The sequence below is a fragment of the Dromiciops gliroides genome, chromosome 2 (genome assembly GCF_019393635.1).
Source record: "Dromiciops gliroides isolate mDroGli1 chromosome 2, mDroGli1.pri, whole genome shotgun sequence".
NCBI lineage: Eukaryota > Metazoa > Chordata > Mammalia > Microbiotheria > Microbiotheriidae > Dromiciops > Dromiciops gliroides.
Window position 1 is genome coordinate 341,429,986 of NC_057862.1, and position 19,565 is coordinate 341,449,550.

The 19,565-nt window shown below is 42.1% G+C and overlaps 1 protein-coding gene across 2 annotated transcripts in view; it reads right to left on the minus strand.

The window, feature by feature from the left end:
* SLIT3 (slit guidance ligand 3) overlaps positions 1–19,565 on the minus strand; it is an 815,836-nt gene that overhangs the window by 70,080 nt on the left and 726,191 nt on the right. For both annotated transcript variants that reach the window (XM_043985299.1, XM_043985300.1), the window contains 3 exons: positions 6,642–6,710; positions 4,894–4,965; positions 3,432–3,503 (listed from right to left, as the gene is read on the minus strand). In XM_043985299.1, the coding sequence (XP_043841234.1) occupies positions 3,432–3,503; positions 4,894–4,965; positions 6,642–6,710 (213 nt within the window). The remainder of the gene's footprint in view (positions 1–3,431; positions 3,504–4,893; positions 4,966–6,641; positions 6,711–19,565) is intronic.

Here is a 19,565-nt window from a genome sequence, read left to right on the forward strand (position 1 = left end):
ACACTGTTAATCATTTCAGAATGAGACCTGGGCCCCTGGAGGGGAACAGGCAGTATTAATTTGAAAACACTGAATGACCCGAAGGCAGCTTTGGTGCTCTGATTTCTCTTGGTTACACACCCATATATTAGCTCTGTTGCTGAGAACTCTATAAACTTTCTACAGAGTAACAGACTGTAATTCATGGGCACAACACTGCCCAGAACTGCTTGGTCAGCAGATTCTCTCCTCTCCTTGCCACCTCCCTCTCTTCTTAGTTCCCCCCCTCCCCACAGAAGAAATCCGACATTTTGAAAATCCAACATGAAGCAAAAGCTAACAAGTAGAAAGCAAGAGCCTATTCAGGGAAATACTCAGCATCCAATCTCTTCTGTTCCATTAGGTGCCCTCCTTCGCCATCAAGAGCAAGTGACTGAGCAGAGGAGGACTTCTTCTAGGTCTTTAGAACGTCCCTTTTCTCTGCATCTGACTGACAATGCATTGCTCTGGGCAAGTTAGGGAAGTTCAGGGTTCGGTTAAGGCTCACCTTTGAGAATATGATAGAAGGTAACCCTAGCCCTACCACAGTCAGAGTCGGAAACCTGATGTGGATAGACTATGGTGGTCATAGTTTCATTGCTACAGAACTGGAAGGGGTCTTAGAGGCCATGGAATCCTATTCCTTCCTTTTAACAATTAGGAAACAGAAAAGTGAAGTGAATTGCTGAGAGCCACACAGCTCTACCCATTGTACCACCCCGCTGTCTAAGATGATTCAGGATGGCATTTCTCAGGAGCTTATGAGATCATCTGTGTATGATGGATCAGAAACCCAATGGAGAGCTAGAAGGTCTAAAGAGGCATGAGGGATGGGATAAAATCTTAGCCTTTGGGGGGATGCTGCCCAGCAGCTGGTAGGGGCAGATACTTTCAGGTCATCATGTAGTAAAGCTTCTGGGTATACCCTCCTCTCTCCCAAATATAACAACTTCATATACCAAGAAACTGAAATAACAGTTAGTATAGTTACTGAGGCAGTAGCAAGCCCTGTTCCTTGATCTTAACAAGAGGATCATAAAGGGATTTCAATATTCTTAGGAGTAACCTTCTGGGGGCTGGTCCGGACACTCAGCATTCATTACCCTGGCCACAATCAACGTATCCACCTCCTGCATTTTATTTCCAACAGGGCTACTTTCTGGGTATTTAGTTCATCTCAAGAATGGCAGGGTATACTGGATAAAGTGCTAGTTTCAGAGCTAGGAAGACCTGAATTGAAATCCTATCTCTGACACATACTGGCTGTTTGACTCTAGGCCAGCCACTTTACCTTTTATCATTCTAGGTAACTCCCTTAGATCAGGATTTCTTAAATTTTTTTCACTCACAATCCCTTTTCACCTGAGAAATTTTAGCACGATGTGGGGTATATAGGTATATAAAATAGGTATACATGACCTTTTACTGTTGTCAAATTTTTTTGCAATGCCTCCTACCTCCAGTCAAATTCAGTTACTTGACCCTATATGGGGTTGCAACCCATAGTTTAAGCTTTGGGTTAGACTATGAGTTGTGGGGAAAGTGCTTAACCTCATTGGTAGAGGGCATTTCCCTTTTTAAGTATTTCCTATACCGATGAAATCACACGTTCAGTTCTCTCCATGTTGCAAGAAGTATATTTAATTTAAAAGGGTGCCAGTCTCCTCAGAATCACACAGCTATGACTGTAAACTGACTAAAGTACTAACTACAATGGGCAAGGCAGGGTGATGAAGAGGGAAGACCAATGGATGGTCTGGGAGTTCCAGGTGGATGACTATGGGTCCAACTCCCACCTCCAATATTTCCTAGCTGAGTGTCTGTGGGAAAGTCACTTCACCTAAGCCTCAGTTTCATATCTGTAAAATGGGGATAATTATGCCTACAGTGACTACCTCACAGCATTTTGGTGAGGATCAAATTGAGAGAAGTTACATAAAGCTGTTTGCAAATCTTAAGATGCTTTAATACCATCAGCCATGATGAGTGCTAATATACTATATGATCTTCAGCAAATCACTGCCTTTCTCTGGGCCTCAGTTTCTTCACCTATAATGGGATGTTTCCCATCAGGGAAATGGGCCAGATGATCTGTAAGATCCCTCCCACGTCTAATATTTTTTTGTTGCTAAGAAGGCTGGGGTGGGGGGCAGATGTAGGTATGGATGAGTGTCCACTGAATACAAGGCAGTCAAGACTACCAAATCCTGAGTAAGAGAATAAAATTGCAGAGGTAGGAGAATGCCCTGGATGGGATGAAAATGGACCACACGCAGCACATGAGATGCCCCAATCAAAGCTATTCTGACTGTGTACACACACACACACACACACACCCCGTCCAAATCTGGTGGAGCTCAGTTGACAGCATCAAAACCACCTGAAGTACTGGCAAGGAGGAAGAATGCTCAAAAACAAGGGGAGTGAAGGAGAGAGCTCTGACCAATAGGATGGACTTTTCCCTTTTTGTGTTAAGCTAGAAATGGGGAAATTGTTTTGCTGATGTTTTCTTTTCTGAAACTCTCCCGAGAACATGGATAATAAATAAGTGACAATAACAGATTGCACACTGTCAGTCCTGGGCACTTCTTCCTCTCTGGAGAATTGATTTTTAATAACAACGCAGATGACATGTGGCGGGAGTAGTAGCTGACACCAGAGTTTTGTGGACTGCAATAAATCATATCAATCTGGAGGCCCCTGAATGGGCACAGCTACTAGGGATCCATTTCACTAATGTCATCGTGCATAAGCTCGAGTGGGCAGCCAGTTAACAGGTTTGGAAGTGCTAGTAAGTTGTTCCTAACAATATGAGCCTAAGATAAGAAGACATATGAGTGATAATAGGAATAATAAATAATCAGAATAATAGGAATTTAGGGTAGCACAGTGGATAAAGCACTTGAATTGGGGTCAGAAAAATCTGAGTTCAAATTTTGCTTCATATACTTTCTAGCTGTGTGACCCTGGGTTAGTCACTTGTCTCAGTTTCATCATCTTTAAAATGGGGACAATAATGGCACCTACCTCTCAGAGTTCTTTTGAGGATCAAATGAGATAATACTTGTAAAGTTCTTTGCAAACCTTAAAGTGCTATGCAAATGCTAGCTGCTATCACCACCACCATTTGTATCATAGTAGTAATTGATATTAAGAGCTGGAATGGTTACTGGTGACCACCTAACTTTTTCCTACTCCTAAGATGTGTTTTGAAACATGTTTCTTTTTTAGGCTAGCCTAGACTCGTTGACAATGAGGGTCCTGCACCTCTTTCTGAAAATAGTCAATTTATAGAGGGAGGATACTGAGCTACCAAGATGAGGAATGAAATGAGATGATTCCATGGTTTGTAGTCACACAGTCAGATGGAACCAAATGTCAACCCTCCCCTTAGCCTGCTAGGATATACTCACAACACCCGCAGAGACCGTAGGCCATTAAAGGCATGGATTGGAATGCACCGCAGCTGGTTGTAGCTCAAGATGCTAGGAAAGAAAAAGACATGACTGTAACAGTCTGTTGGTTCATTTGTCATGGACTATCCATGGGTAAGTCATGGACTTTGTGGATTAGTCATCACCAAGGTTGCATACCAGTTCTGTTCCCCCCTTCTCTCTGAATTAGCCTCTGAGACTACCTTCAAGTGGTGTGTCCTCAAAGCATGAAAAGATAACTGAAATAAGTGGCTTGAACAAAGTGTAATCAGGCAGGAAAAAATACCTCAGTTAAATAGGAGGAATTACAAAACTGAATGCTAATATTTAGAGATTTTCTCTGATGTTGATTACATATCCAGGCTCGCCTCCATTGAAATGGCAAGAGAGTCTACATTCTTTAATTTGTTCTTTTTCTCACTTTTTTAGTTGCATGCCCAATTCATTCATCTCCTCTTTCTCTATTTTATTCATGTAAGCATTTAGAAATATAAAATTTCCCCTAAGAACTGCTTTGGCTGAATCCCTTAAATTTTGGTATGTGGTCTCATTATTGTCATTCTCTTGGATGAAGTTATTGTTTGTTTCTATGATTTGTTGTTTGACCCATTCATTCTTTTTTCTTTTTTTTTGGTGAGGCAATTGGGGTTAAGTGACTTGCCCAGGGTCACACAGCTAGTAAGTGTTAAGTGTCTGAGGCCGGATTTGAACTCAGGTACTCCTGACTCCCGGGCCGATGCTCTATTCACTGCGCCACCTAGCTGCCCCCCAACCCACTCATTCTTTATGATGAGATTAATTAGTTTCCAATTAATTTTCAGTCTACCTTTCCATGGCTGAGAGTCCACATTCTTGAGATACCAGAAGAAAATTGTGGAAGGGCCAGTGATGTTGGGTAGATTACCCAAGGACATTGACACACCCATGCTTGGGTAGTCACATAGTTGTGTTCTGTTATAAGCCACTGGAGGCAATATCCACAGTGATGACGTCATAGAACCATCCAAATAGTTGAGTACAAGTTGTTTTCCTGGGTAGTATGTAAGCTCCTTGCGAGCAGAGACTACTCTCTTTTTACGTTTATATGCCTAGCACCTAGTGCACAGCCTGACACAAAGAATGTGTTTAATAAATCTTTGTTGAGTTGAACTCCACTGAATAACTGCCTAAGCTTTATGGTCATTGGCCTACTAGTCAGGAGTACCTGAGTTCAAATCCGGCCTCAGACACTTAACACTTACTAGCTGTGTGACCCTGGGCAAGTCACTTAACCCCAATTGCCTCACCAAAAAAAAAGAAAAAAGAATGAATGGGTCTAGTAGGCCAATAGGTCAACTATGTGTGGGTCAGAGCAGGGGAGAGGGGAGAGAAGAGACAGATCTAAGAGGAAAAAGAAAGGCCACAGGCTCGGTGACAGATGTTAGTTTGTTGTGCTACTTACAGTGTGGAGAGGTGAGTCATGTTGCTGAAGGTATAATTGGCCAGGACACTGATGCTGTTATTGCTCAAGTCACTAGAGAAGAAATGCACAACAGAAGAGTCACAGTTAGCCTGGGTTCTCCGGACAAGTCATTTGTGATGGCTGCATCTCTCTGCAGCCAAAGCCATGTATTCTCATTAGAGGCTGGTGCCAAAGGTCACTAATGGATATTACCTGAGGACTTGCAATTGCCCCAAATCCCAGCTCATAAGATTACCCTTGAAAGAGAGTGAAGCTGGGAGTTTGGGAAAGAGCTCCAGTTCCTCTGTAGAGGATGTTTGTAGGCAAGACGCAAGCTTGAGCTAGGATCCAGGCCTCATTAAGGAATAGATGGATTCATTTTTCACCTTTAACCTGAAACCCTTCTTGCTTCCCTCAGCCGTCAGTGCCCTCCCTCCCAAACTGCTTTGTATTTGTATTTACTCTCATCATATTTATTTGATTTATATAACTATATATACATACATATATGATAAGTACACATATATATTTGTAACAAATATATTTAAATATATATGCCCTCGAAGAGTGTGGATTCTAATGGGGGAGACTAATTCTATACATATTTTGTTGTTCAGAGATTTCAATAGTGTCTCTTTGTGAGCCCATTTAATGTTTTCTTGTTAAAGACACTGGAGTGGTTTGCCATTTCCTTCTCTAGTTCATTTTACAGATGAGGAAACTGAGGCAAACAGAGTTAAGTGACTTATCCAGGGTCATATAACTACTATGTGTCTAAAGATGGATTTGAACTCAGGAAGATGAGACTTTCTGACTGCTCACTCTATCCACTACACTACCTATTTACTACCTATCTATCCTATGTTTATGTATATACATATATGCATATACACATGTATACACATAATCACACATATGTGTATACATATCCATATGTACATGTGTGTATCCATGTACACACAAACTTAATGTCTTCCCCATTAGAATGCAAGTTCCTTGAAGGTAGGGGGTTATTGAATTCTTCATATTGATGCCCCCCCATGTCTAGCACAGTTCCTGGCACATACTAGGGGTTCAGTAAATGATTGGTTAATTTTTGCTGAACAACTCATTCTTTCCCAGTCTCCCTTGCCCAGTCACTCACTGCTCATAAGGGTGAGGGTAGGGGGTTGGGCTCTCATCTGCCATGTGCCAAGGGCCCTGGCCAAGGACTACTTACTTCCCTTCCATCTCAAACTGACCGACCTAGGCCCTATATTTTTTGTTGGGGCCACTGGAGGTTGAAGAGGCAACAGGAATATTTAGTAGTAACTACCAGCACTACAGGCTTCCCCTTCCCCCATTATCCCACAACAAACCACCCCAGCTCTCTCTGGCTCAGTACAGGGCAGCCCAGATTTTCACTCAAAGAATTTTCCATATCTAGAGAGAGGCATTCCAGAACTGGTGACTTACTGAGGGAGGAAAGTAAGTTAAAGCAGACCCTTCTGTATCTCTTCCAGCTCAGTACAGACTATGTGCTTAGAATTAGGGAAGGGGAAGAACAGGAGTACTCATACTACCAAGGGTTATTGTATTTGAAACTTGTCAAGTCCTGCTGGTGCATAACTGTCCCCTAGTCCCTTACAGTGAGTGAGACAGGGGCAAACCTCTGTAGCTATCTCCACATCACACCAAGTATGGGGTCCACTGAGCTGGGGGGAAAATAAGCATTTTGTGTAGTTGCCACCCAGCCCCAGGCTCCTTACATCAGGGTCAGGTGTCTGAGGGTAGACAGCTCTTTGGGTACAGTTGTTAAATGGTTTCCTTCCAGGTACCTGGAAAAAAAAAGACAGAGTGAAGGGAAACAAATCACATACACACACACACACACACACACACACACACACTCTTTTCAGGCAAGGACTCCTGAGAGATGAGGCACTGTTTCCCCATGCATTATGGATGGAAATAAGGCAAGGAGGCAAGATTTATGGGAAGAAAGGGGAAAAAAGACTTCTACTTTTTGAGCACAAGGTTGTTTCTTTTCACAGGGGAACATATGAGTTCCATTTTTTTCAGGGCCCCTACTCCAAGCAGTGCTAACCTGGGCCGCCCAGGATTGGCTTGCAAAGTTCAGCTGTGGAAGTTGGAAAGAATTGCTATCCTTCCTTCCAGGGACAACCATTTAGTATTCAAGGGCATACAGTACACATTTGGAAGGAAAAAAAAGATTTAAAAAATGTGCCTCTTACTCTTAGCTGAAACTTCTGTATATTCCAAATCTGGAACATTATGTGCAGTTATGGTTGCTGTAGAAAGACTTTGTGGCTCAGTGGACAGAGGACTAGATTTAGAGTCAGGAAGATCTGGGTTCAAGTCTTACCTCTAACACATACTAAGGTTGTGACTAGAGGTCACTTAAGGCTCAGTGCCCAGGTTATTGGTCAGGGTTATTGTCCAGATATGGGAGAACTGCAGATCTGTGCTGACAGAGGGAGTGTGCACACTGGCAGTTGCCCACAATGAGGAAATCACAACTCTGCCTCTACTTCACAAGCTGTTTCCCATCCTCCCCACCTCCTAAAATAGACTGCAAGGAGGCAGTTGTGAACAGATTTGAGAACAAGCTCCCATTTCTCCAGGGGAAGAAGAGGACCATCAGACCAGAACTTTTGAGCTGGAAGTAACCTTTGAGGTCACCTATTTCAACCCCCTGGTTTTACAGGGGAGGAAACAGGGGCCCACAGAGTTATTCACCTAAGGTGACACAAGCCAAATTCCTGGCCGAACCGGTATCTAACCTGGGTTCTTAACTCGAAAGACAGCGTTCTTGTCACTGTGCCATGCTAGTGACCAAATCAAGGAGCCACGTTAAGGAGAAGAAAGACCAATTATGAAGACAGGTTAAAAAAGACAAGGCTTCTTCAGTCTGCAAAGGCAAAGACCAAGAAGGGGGCAGAGGGGAAGGAAAGACATGAATGGAATCTACAAAGTCACGATGACATAGATAACAATGATAACAATAGCATTTTGATATTTATCAGTCTCATATATATCATCACTGTTGCTTATATCATCTTTTTTTTCTTTTTTTTCTTCTTCTTCTTTTTTTTTTTTGCAGGGGCATGGGGGTTAAGTGACTTGCCCAGGGTCACACAGCTGGTAAATGTCAAGTGTCTGAGGCCAGTTTTGAACTCAGGTACTCCTGAATCCAGGGCCTGTGCTTTGTCCACTGCGCCACCTAGCTGCCCCTGCTTATATCATCTTATCTGATCTTCTCAATAACCCTCTGAGATATGTGTTATTAGTATCCCTATTTTTACAAAAGAGGAAACTGAGGCAAACAGAAGTCAAGTGACTTGCCCAGGGTCACACAGCTAATAAGTATCTGAGCCTAGATCTGAACTCAGGTCTTACTGACTCTAGGCCCAGTGTTTTGTCTGCTGCCCTGCCTAACTGTATAGAAGGTTGCTGTTGAAATATGCCTCTCTCTAGCACGTTTCTTGGGATTCTTGCTGATAATAGGATATTATCCTGTGTCTTATTTTTCTTTATCCTTCTTCCCCCACTCTTACCTCCCAGATCATAGTACAATATCTTAGAAGTAGGAGACACTCAAGGAGTGTTTGTTGAATTAATTGTTGAATGTTGCAACAATATTGTTTTCTACCTTTTTTTTTTTTTACCTTTTACTTTGTTAATATATAGTACATGGGGCAGTTAGGTGGCACTAGCACTAGCACTAGCACTAGGCCTGGAGTCAGGAAGACCTGAGTTCAAATCTGGCCTCAGACACTTACTATCTGTGTAACCCTGGCAAGTCACTTCACCCTGTTTGCCTCAGTATCCTCATCTTTAAAACGAGCTGGAGAAGGAAAGGACAAACCACTCCAGTATCTTTGCCAAGAAAACCCCAAATGGGGGTCACAGAGAGTCAGATACAACTGAAAGCAACTCAACAACAGCAACGATAACATATAGTACATATCCAATTCCAGGCTGTGTTCTGGACTTTCTCCTGAACCTCACCATGCCCTGACTTTTCATCTTAGAGCTTCACTTCAGCCCTGGAAGTCACATGTTGGAAGTACTCAGCATCCCTATGGCCTCTCTCTGATTGGATGGCTTATCTCAGACCCTCCACTTAAGGAGGGCACTCAGGTTAATCTAGTCTCATTCCTCTCCAGGAAGAACATGAGACTTCTACCATCCCTCTATGCAAAACCTTTGTTTCTCCCCCCAACAAAACCCCATCCCCTTTTAGCTTGCTTTTTATGTGTAGTCTTCCTCCATTAGAACTTAGTCTCTTTGAGGGAAGAGACTTTCTTTCTACTTGTATTTGTATTCCTGGTGCTTAGCATAGTGGGGGAGGGGGGGTTGTTTTTGTTTTTACAAATAATAAGTGCTTAATAAGTGCTAGTTTACTGGTTGTTTTCACTCTTATTTAAATGATGGTTTAATAACAAACTTTTATGTATAAAAAAGGGACTGAAATGATACATGGTCAATGATACAGATACTGGGCTGTTATTGGGAATAAAGAATTACTGAAATGTTTGCACACTCTATGTAGGTATGGGTGCCTGGGTTTTTGGTGGTTTGGAGAGTACAAAGCTGAGAGCTGTGGAAGTGGAGCTGGTCTGGGGAGTACAACTGGAGGACTTTGCTATACAATTCTTCTAGTTAGGTAGATAGATAAAGCTTTATGTGGGAAGTGGGATTTTAGGATTTCTGCACATGGTGGCTTGGAGGAGGGTGGGATCATGTGAAGGAAGGCTTGGAGGTATCAGTGGGTGGTAAGGAGCAAGCTGAGGGTGTATTTCACCTAGGTAGACTAATTAGCCCCAAGAGAAATACTACTAAGAAGTCTGCATTCCAATAGAAAGTGAATGAACACACCCTCAGATTCAGCCACAAACACATGTATACTTTTTTCTCTCCTTCCATTCTTTCCCTCAATTTCTCCTTTACTCAATTCAGGGCAGAAAACACTTATTAAGCACCTGATATTTGTTAGGAACTATGTTGGGAGCTTTATTCAAATAAAAATGAAACTACCACCAGTTTTGAGGAGGTTACATTTTACTGGGGGACACAACATGTAAATAAATACAAGATAAGTCAAGAAGAGGGAGAGAGAGGGAGATGGAGAAAGAAAGGAAAAGGGGGATGGAGAGGGAGAGAGGGAGAATTCATGGGGATCAGCAAAGCCTTCATGTCAGAAGAGGTGACCTCTTGTATAAACAAAAGTTGAGAACTATCTTTACATGTAATGGAAAAAATAAAATACCTCATACATTAAAAAAAAAAAGTACACAGTATCATCAACATTGAGTGTTGACCTACTGTGATGGACTATATTCTTCTCACCAATGCAATGGCACAGAAGAGTTCCAGGGAACTCGTGATGGAAGAGGATCTCCAAATCCAAGAAAAAAAAAAGAAAGAAAGAACTGTGGAGTATAGATGCTGATTGAACCATACTATTTCTTTTGTTTTGGGTGCTGTTGTTTTTTTTTTCTATTTTGAGGTTTTGCATCACTGCTCTGATTTTTTCTCTTGTAACAGGATTAATGCAGAAATAGGATTAATGTTATTATGTATATATATATATATATATATATATGTGTGTGTGTGTGTATATATATATATATATGTATATGTATAGAGATATATAGACATAACCTATATCAGATTACCTGCTGTCTAGGGGAGGGGGGAGGGAGGGGAGGGAGGGAGAAAAATCTGAAATTGTAAAGCATGTATAAACAAAAGTTGAGAACTATCTTTACATGTAACGGAAAAAATAAAATACCTCATACATTAAAAAAAAAAAAAAGAAGAGGTGACCTCTGAGCTGAGCTCTGAGGGAAGTTAGTGATGCTAAGAAGCAGGAGTGAAGACAGAATATATGCCATATGTGGGGGAAAGTTTGTGCAAAGGCCTGGAGGCAGGAGATTGGATATCCAGTTCAGGGAAAACGTGGTAGGCAAGAGTTCTTGGGCAACAGCATGAATGAAGTGGGGAATGATAGGAGTAATACAGAATAATTGTAGAAAGGTAGGTTGCAATCAGATGATGGAGGTTTCTAAATACAAGGCTGAAGAATTTATCCTGGAGGCATTAGGGAGCCACCAAAATTTTCAGAGTAGGAGAGAGACATGTTCAAACTTGTGTTCTAGTAATATTAATTTGGTAGATTAGAAAAGGGAGAGACTGAAAACAGAGGGAACAGTCATGAGACATTTTGTATAGGTAGAGTTGATAGGACTTGGAGAACATATACGTGGGGTGAGAAAGAAGGAAGAATAAGTATGACTCCCAAATTATTCTTCTCTTACTCCCTCTTCTTCCTTTCTCTTTTCATTGTTGCACAGACTACCACTGCTTGGGAGAAATGCCTTAAAATGCCCAAAACAGATTTATGTGTAATTTATCGTTATCTCTCTCTCTCTCTCTCTCTCTCTCTCTCTCTCTCTCTCTCTCTCTCTCTCTCTCTCTAGTGAGGCAATTGGGGTTAAGTGACTTGCCCAGGGTCATACAGCTAATAAGTGTCAAGGGTCTGAGGTCGGATTTGAACTCAGGTCCTCCTGAATCCAGGGCCAGTGCTCTATCCGGGGTTCAAATATGACCTCAGACACGTACTAGTTGTGTGACCCTGGGTAAGTCATTTAACATCTGTCTGAGTTTCCTCATCTGTGAAATGGGGATAACAATAGCACCTCCCTCCAGGGTTGCTGTGAGGATTAAAACATAATATTTGTAAAGTGCTTAGCATATACTTAATAAATGCTTCTTTCCTTCCTTCTTCATTCTGGGAACAGGGAGGGGTCATCAAGAAGTAACAGCAATGTTGAAAAATGGGAGTAACAATAAACTATATATTTAATTAAAAAAATAATGGATCATAGGTGTGTCAAAAGGAAATTTGGCACATTCCTTTACAACTCAGAAGTGTCCCATTAGGTCAGGCCACTAGAATCCAGGGAAGCCTAGGCCTCTGATTATGTTTTAACAGTCACGTTCACAAATGGGAATCTCTTTGGTGTGTTTGTTGTTAGATTGACAGTTGTATAGCACTCTGGAGCATGCAAAGTATTTCATGTTTCGTATCTCATTTGATCATCACAACAACTCTGGGAGGCAGGTGTTGAAGGTATTATCCTCCTCCTCCTCCTCCTCCTCATTATCATTATTATTATTATTATTTGGGTAGAAGGCTGACTTAGAAGCGAGTAGGACTAGATTAAAGTCCTACATCTGCTCCATACTTGCTGTATGACACTGTACAAGTCACTTAACCTTTCAGTGCTCTTAGTAACTCTAAAAGTATGAGGTATAGAAAAGATGCTAACTTACATCAGTAGAATTAATTTCCTTTCCTGGGAGTTCTCTCCACCAATGAAATCACAGATACACTGCATAGAGCTCAGGAAACTGAGACTTTGAGAAATGAAGTCATTGGTCTATGGTCACACAGCTTATGAGTATCCAAGGAAGGATATAAATCTAGGTCTTCCTGACCCCATCCTGCTTCTCTGGACAAAGGTAATTACACAGGGATTTTCTCTGTGTCTGGAGTTTAGTTGTTTGTCATTGCTGATGGCAGAGTTCTGGGTCACACAATTCTTTGGTTTCAGGGCACTTGAATTCACAGGATGAAAGAATCATGGATCTGAAGCTGGAAAGGACTTTAGAGTCCACTTTGTTCTACCCCCCTCTATTCTACAAATAAAGAAACTGAGCTCTAGGGAAGTTAAGTGACTAAACCCAAGGGGACACAGGTGTTAAATGTCAGATGTGTGATTTGGACCTGGGTCTCTCTATTGCAGAACCAGAGATCTCTTTTTCTGGACCACAACACTTCTGTTTCCATGTCCTACCATAAACAAATGGCTACTTATGACCAATGGGGGAACAAAGTAAAGACCCTCAAGACCTTGTCTGCATTGTTGCTGTATGACTAGCATTAAGTGGGGGAGATGGGGAAGAACTGGAAGAGCAATCTCACCAACTTCCTCCTCCTCCTATTTATATTCCATTTCCCAAAGAAATCATGGAAACCATTCCATTCTGAATGTCACATGGTATTCATCTCAACTCTCTGATGTGGGAGCTTCTAGTCAGCCTATGTCTGCCTTAATAAACCAAAGCCTCTTTCCCATATACTGTCCCACTGCTGGGAATAGCCTCCCCTCACTGCCCCCTGTACCCTTCTCCCCATCTCTGCCTAGCCAAGTCCTACCCATCTGATGTCAGAAATCATAGCTCGTGAACCGTTAGAGTTGGAAGATGCCTTGGAAATAGCTCACTTATCTAATTCAGCTAGCCAATAGCCAAGTCAGCCCCCAAACAAAGATCTCCATCTCCTAATCCAATACTCTTTCCATAATGTCAAGTGGCATCATCATCAAGCTCAGTCTGAACCCACCCACAGTGATCTCACCCTGCTGTGAAGACACAGAATCAAGAGGTGTCAGAATTGGAAAGAATCACAGGAATCATCTGGTCCATTCCTCTCATTTTACAGATGAGGAGAATGAAGTGTAGAGAAATGGAATAATGACTTATCCAAGGTTAGTTAATGGAAGAAATGGAATTCTCTTAGTCCAATAATTTTCCCCCTCTAGCACTTAATGTGGATGCCTTTCATTTGGCATATCAACCCAGCATCTTTTGGTTAATACAGTGTCAGCTCCTTTTGTTTTTGTCTTTGTATCCTCAGAACCTAACACAGTGGCTGGTACATAGCAGGAGCTTTATCAATGCCTGTTGAATGAATGAATGATGTCTCTACAGCCTAACTTCATGGCTAGGTGCCCTGTCTGATTACTCTTTGTGTCTTAATTTAATTTCATACGACATTTTCTTCTCAAGAGAAGAAGTGATGCCTTTTAATGGACAATTCAGTTATTCCAGTTTTTTTTTAAACTTTGCCTCTCTGTGTTCTGGACATCTGCAAAAGTCTTTGAGGTTCAACTGTATGGAGTAGTGACTTGAGCAGGACTTGACATCATCATATATTTTGTTGTTGTTAAGTCATTTTTCAGTTGTGTCTGACTCTTTGTGACCCATTTGGGGTTTTCTTGGCAAAGACATTAGAGGGTTTGGCATTTCCTTCTCCAGCTCATTTTTACAGATCAGGAAACTGAGGCCAATAGGCTTAAGTAAGTTGGCCACGGTCACACAGCTAAGTGTCAGAGGCCAGATCTGAACTCAGGAAAATGAGTCTTCCTGACTCCAGGTCTGGTACTCTAACCACTGTGCTACCTATAAAACATTACTAACATCCCAGAGAATAGGAGTAAATACCAGAGGGGCATTGTACCCTTGGCTCTGTGACAGTAAGTAATCAGACCTTGGAGTCCATAACTGGTTATCTTCATGTGTCCAAACTGGAGCATCCTAGAAACTTTTCTCCACAAGTACATTTTTTTTTCATTTTACTGATGGTGCTTGGAGAAGTCATGGGCAAGGATAGATGTTACCTGTACTGTTCAAAGAAGGACCCCACGCCCTTGAGATCATATATCCATCAAAGCATAGAATTCTTAACAGACAGAAAAGGGAATCATCTGGGCTGGCTACTGTTCCATACTGTTTAACACCTCTTTTCTTTGCCTGCAATATTGATTTCCTTGTTCTCACTTTCAACAGTCTCATTCCTTACACTGGGGATCACTGCTTGTAGAAAAACAAGAAGAAACAGAAAAACAAGGGCAACCCTGGGGAATGTCCTCCATGCTTTAGATGGGCAGCCCAGACAATATTGCTCCCATTTTTTCAGATGGCAAAATGAGGTCCATGGAGACCATACAATTCGATCTGAGTGCTTCTGGCTACTAGGTGTCTAGTGCTCTTGTCTACACGTATCCTGGTCCTGGTTTAGATCAGGTGGTGCTGAATGAAAAAACAAAGCTAAGACCAAAAAAGCTGCTTTGGATCCTTGGGAAATGGCCTTGGAAGAATAACAAGGAATGAGGAATCAAGAGACTTTACTTCTTAAATGTAGACACTAGTCTGTAGAAAGAAGAAAACGCAAGAGAACAGGGGATGCTAAAGCTAGCTCTTGCCAGGAGTTGGCTTTTGGAATTCTATTAAGATGCCCTACACTCTGACTCTGCTTGGCTTCTTGTCCTGCCAAAGCATTTCTAACAGATCAGATTGAAATCAGCCCTAATTTTAATGCTGTTTTAGCTCCAGCCAAAAACCTGCATCTTCCCTTGCAGGAAAATTGGAAAAATCCCTCCAAGGAAAGGCTTTCTCCTTCTCCGTCTCCCACATCCCACAGCCCTGGGGCTGGTTACCAAGTCTCTAGACTGGGGCCAGCTCCATGGAAGCTTTTAGTTCAGTGGCTTCTCTCCTTTATGTTACTGAAAGGACAATTCACTCTTTTGTGTGCTGAAGATTTCCATCCACATTTCCATCAGAGACTTAGTGTCAGTGGCAACAGCAGAATGATGCTAGGAAGTGGTCCACGCAATCTGTGATGAAGTCAATCTGGAGTATTTCAGCTAGATCCCTGAACTATTATTAACCGACCTCCCATAACCTCATTGCTATTGCCTGAAGAGGGCAAGCAGTAAGTGCGTGTGTGTGTGCATGCATGTGTATGTGAGTGTGTGTGTGTGTGTGTGTGTGTGTGTGTGAGAGAGAGAGAGAGAGAGAGAGAGAGAGAGAGAGAGAGAGAGAGAGAGAGAGAGAGAGAGAGGGAGAGAGAGAGAGAGAGAGAGAGAGAGGGAGAGCAAGGGCTGAGGCAGGGTGGGAACAGGGATACAAAACTTCTCTGGGGGCATTGCTGCCAGTTTCATTTTCTTTCCCCCCTTTGCATATTCTCTGGATTCTCAGGAAACAAGATCAGCCACTTTGCCTGCTGCGTCCTGCGTCCCTGTTTTCATCAAAGCCAGAAGTAAGGAGAGGGGCTTCTTTTGAGACTGCTCTTGCCCATCTCCAATCTCTTATCTCTTTGGGTCTGATCTTGGCTTATTAGAGAAATGGTTGTCAGATGTTGTTTCCACAATAGATGACAGAAGCTTAGGATGGGATAGAGCTACTGAGGGGAAGGGACCCAGGGCCAGATGTACATTTAGAGTAATCACAGACCGGAACAACAGCCTTAGCAGTGACAGAGCTAGGATGAAGGAGGGGTGGGGAAGTAGGGTGGGGAAACCCTGGTTAGGCAATAATTAATGTGAGAAGCCTTTGGCATTTTAGTGGACAAGCTTGAAGTTTGACAGGGCAGTCAAAAAAGCTAATTCAATCTTAGATTGCATTCACTGACATAGTCAAAGCTGTAACTAACATTGGGCAAAGGGGACCTTGATGAGATCTCTATGGTTAGAACATTGGATTTGAAGTCAGGAAGACCAGAATTCAAATTCTGTCTCAGATAAGTACTAGCTATGTTATCGGGGGCAAGTAATATAACCTCTCAGTGCCTCAATTTCCTTATCTGTAAAATGGAGATGATAATAGCACCTACTTCGAAAGGTTATGAGGATCAAATGAGATAAGATTTGTGGACTGCTTCGCAAATCTTAAAAAGCTATATAAATTTTAGCTATTATCATTACCATCTTGCAATTATCCATGGACTCTTCTACGGGACAACTATTAATAACTTGTCATTTCTGGAAGTGTCTCATGACAGAGCCATTTAATGAAGTTCTCTATTGGCCCACACGTGTGCCTTTGGTCATCTAAATGCATACATAGTGGTCAAGAGCCAATGTACTCTCACTAGATTTCAATAATAATAATAATAATAATCATGATAATAATCCCACTAGTCTAGTGGTAGAGTTCTGGCCAATTAGCCTTGGCAAAAGGAAAACTAATGATTCATGCATTGGTTTCTCTTTATGCCTGTGATCTCTTGAGTCCCTGAGCTTCATGGCTTGTATGGATGAAGGGGTCTGGTCTGGTTAACAAGTCATCTTTCAGGGAAATACCCACCCAGCCAACGGAGACACAGTAAATGTGTCCCAGGATGATCAGATCTCAAATGAGGGATCATATCTTGGGTTTGTTTTCTTCCTGTTTAAGTATGGATAGAGGCCCTGTCCATTCATAATTTAAAAAAAAATATTTCACTTTATTTATTTATTCAATTTATTATTTATTTTAAGCATTCTTTTCTTTTTGAATTTTGAGTGTCCTTTATAATTTAAAGAGTCCCAAACATAAAAAACTCATTTAAGTTGGGATGTCCCAGACCCCAGGAAGGCAGATGGGAAAATCCCTGGGGCAGTTAGGCCTCTAGGCAGAGTATCTGGGTGACCTGATTGGAGGTAGGGCAAACAGGATATGTTCTTTCCATTGCCTTCTTAGGGAGTTAAGATGGGTAGAGTTTCCATTCATCTTGATTTCCACAATACATAGCCTATACTGTTTATATTACTTATGCGGTAACTTCTGTTGTAGGTATCTTTTTACGTGCAATTATTCTGGCTTCCCAACTAGCAATTTGGGGGCCCCACACTTAAAGCCTTTCAGGCTGTCTCCTACCTACTTTTCCTGTCTTTATATTACTCTCCTTCATGCATTCTCCATTTCAGTCAAGCTAGTCTACTAGCTATGTCCCTGTATGGGACACTGCATCTCCCGCCTCTGTGATTTTGCCCAGATTCTCTCCCACATCTAGAATACACTCCCTCTTCATCTCAGCCTTGTAGAATTCCTTTCAGAATTGGCTTCCTTGAAAGCGGAGCTCAGGTACCATATCTCCTTCATGACGCCTTTCCTAATTCCCTCAGTTATTTTCCCTCCCTTCTGGAAATGATGTTTTATCTCTATATATATACTTGTGTACATATTGTAGCTTTGAGGGCAGGGGCTGTTTTTTTGTTTTTTGTTTTATTTGGTTCTTGTATCCCCAGCTTCTTGCATGGGGCAGGAATTTAATAAATGTTTGTTGAATAGAACCAACATTCCATTGAATACTCCTGGGCATCCCTGACAATAACCCAGCACAATGCTGCATACAGTCTAAGTGCTCAATAAATACTTGTTGCTTGACTGATTATCTAGTCTTGCTAATGCCTACCCTTGGCAGTCATTTCTAGTCATTATACACAAGGCAGGGATTTGTTCCCAGAAACTAAATGGATCAGTTACACAGCACTCTCCTATTCCCCTCAGCCCCTGCTTATACAGACCTAGGGATCTAAGGAAGTGACCACAGTTTTGTATCATCCACGGGGGAGAGAGAACTCTCATTCATTAGGCCCAGATGGAGTTCTTCCCAAGGCCACGGGCAAGTGTATGAACTGGTACGAAGGGACCATAGCTCACAAGGCACCTGCATGCATATACTGCTTTCTCATACTAGGTAATTTCAGCCCATCCAATTTTCAACTTAGAATGCTAAAAAATGGAAAAAAACAGACAAACGTGGAGGCAGGCAGAGTAGTAAAATGGAAATGGCACTGGTTTATCGGTCAGGATCGGTGTTCAAATCTGTGTGACTTTGAACAAGTTGCTTAACTTTTCTGGGCCTCAGTTTCCTTATTTGTTTTTTTTAATTTTTTTTTTAAATGGGGCAATGGGGTTAAGTGACTTTCCCGGGGTCACACAGCTAGTAAGTGTCAAGTGTCTGAGGCCGGATTTGAACTCAGGAATTTCTAAATCCAGGGCCGATGCTTTATCCACTGCGCCACCTAGCCGCCCCCAGTTTCCTTATTTGTAAAAAGACATATTTGGATGCTGAGGTCCCTTCCAGCTCTAGTGCAATGATGTGAACTGTCCTCTGCTAACACTTTCATTTATTCATCTAAAGGAAGCTGAGGCATCAAAAATAAGATTAAACCAAGAGCCAAGAGATCCAGGTTCTAGTCCTGGCCCTGGTGGGATGAAGGCAAATTGCTTCCTCTCTGTGGATCTCAGTTTCTTCCTCTAAAAATATATTAGATGATCTCTACAATTCTTCCCAGCTCTGGAATTTTTCTAACCCACTTACTTAACCTAGATCCAGTCTACCACCTAAGTGCGGGAGGAACGGTGGGTTTGTTGTCATTGAATTCAGGTTCAAATCCTGGCCCTGCCACTAAAAACCTTTGTACCCTTGAGTAAGTAGCCACTCCTTCCTCTTTGGACCTCAGTTTCCTCAACTGAAAAATTGAGGAAGTTGAGACTAAGTGACTTCTTACTGTCCCTTCCAGGTCTACATTTATGACCTTAATTTAAAAAATAAACCTCCTTCCTCTGCTGGGGTTGATCTCCTTCTCTTTGTTCAGTCATTTTTCAGTTGTGTCTGACTCTTTGTGACCCCATTTGGGGTTTTGTTGGCAGAGATACTAGACTGATTTGCCATCTCCTTCTCCAGTTTATTCTGCAGCTGAGGGAACTGAGGCAAACAAGGTTAAGTGATGTGCCCAGGGTCACACAGTATGTGTCTGAGGCCAGATTTGAATTTAGGAAGATGAGTTGTCCTGACTCCAGGCCCACCACCTAGCTGCTATCTCCTTCCCTTGAGCACAAAGCATATTCATTCTTTGTAACCTAAATCATATTTATCGATGTTTGGAGTGTTGCCTCCTCTCGGCCTCCTCAAGGTCAACATCCCCTTTCAAGGCATAACTAGGAATCTTCCATGAAGCCTTTCTTACACATATTCTCTCACTCATCTCTCAGAAACTTTTGTATTAACCACAGTTTTCCTCCTAGGATCCTACAATAGCAGAATGCCAGAG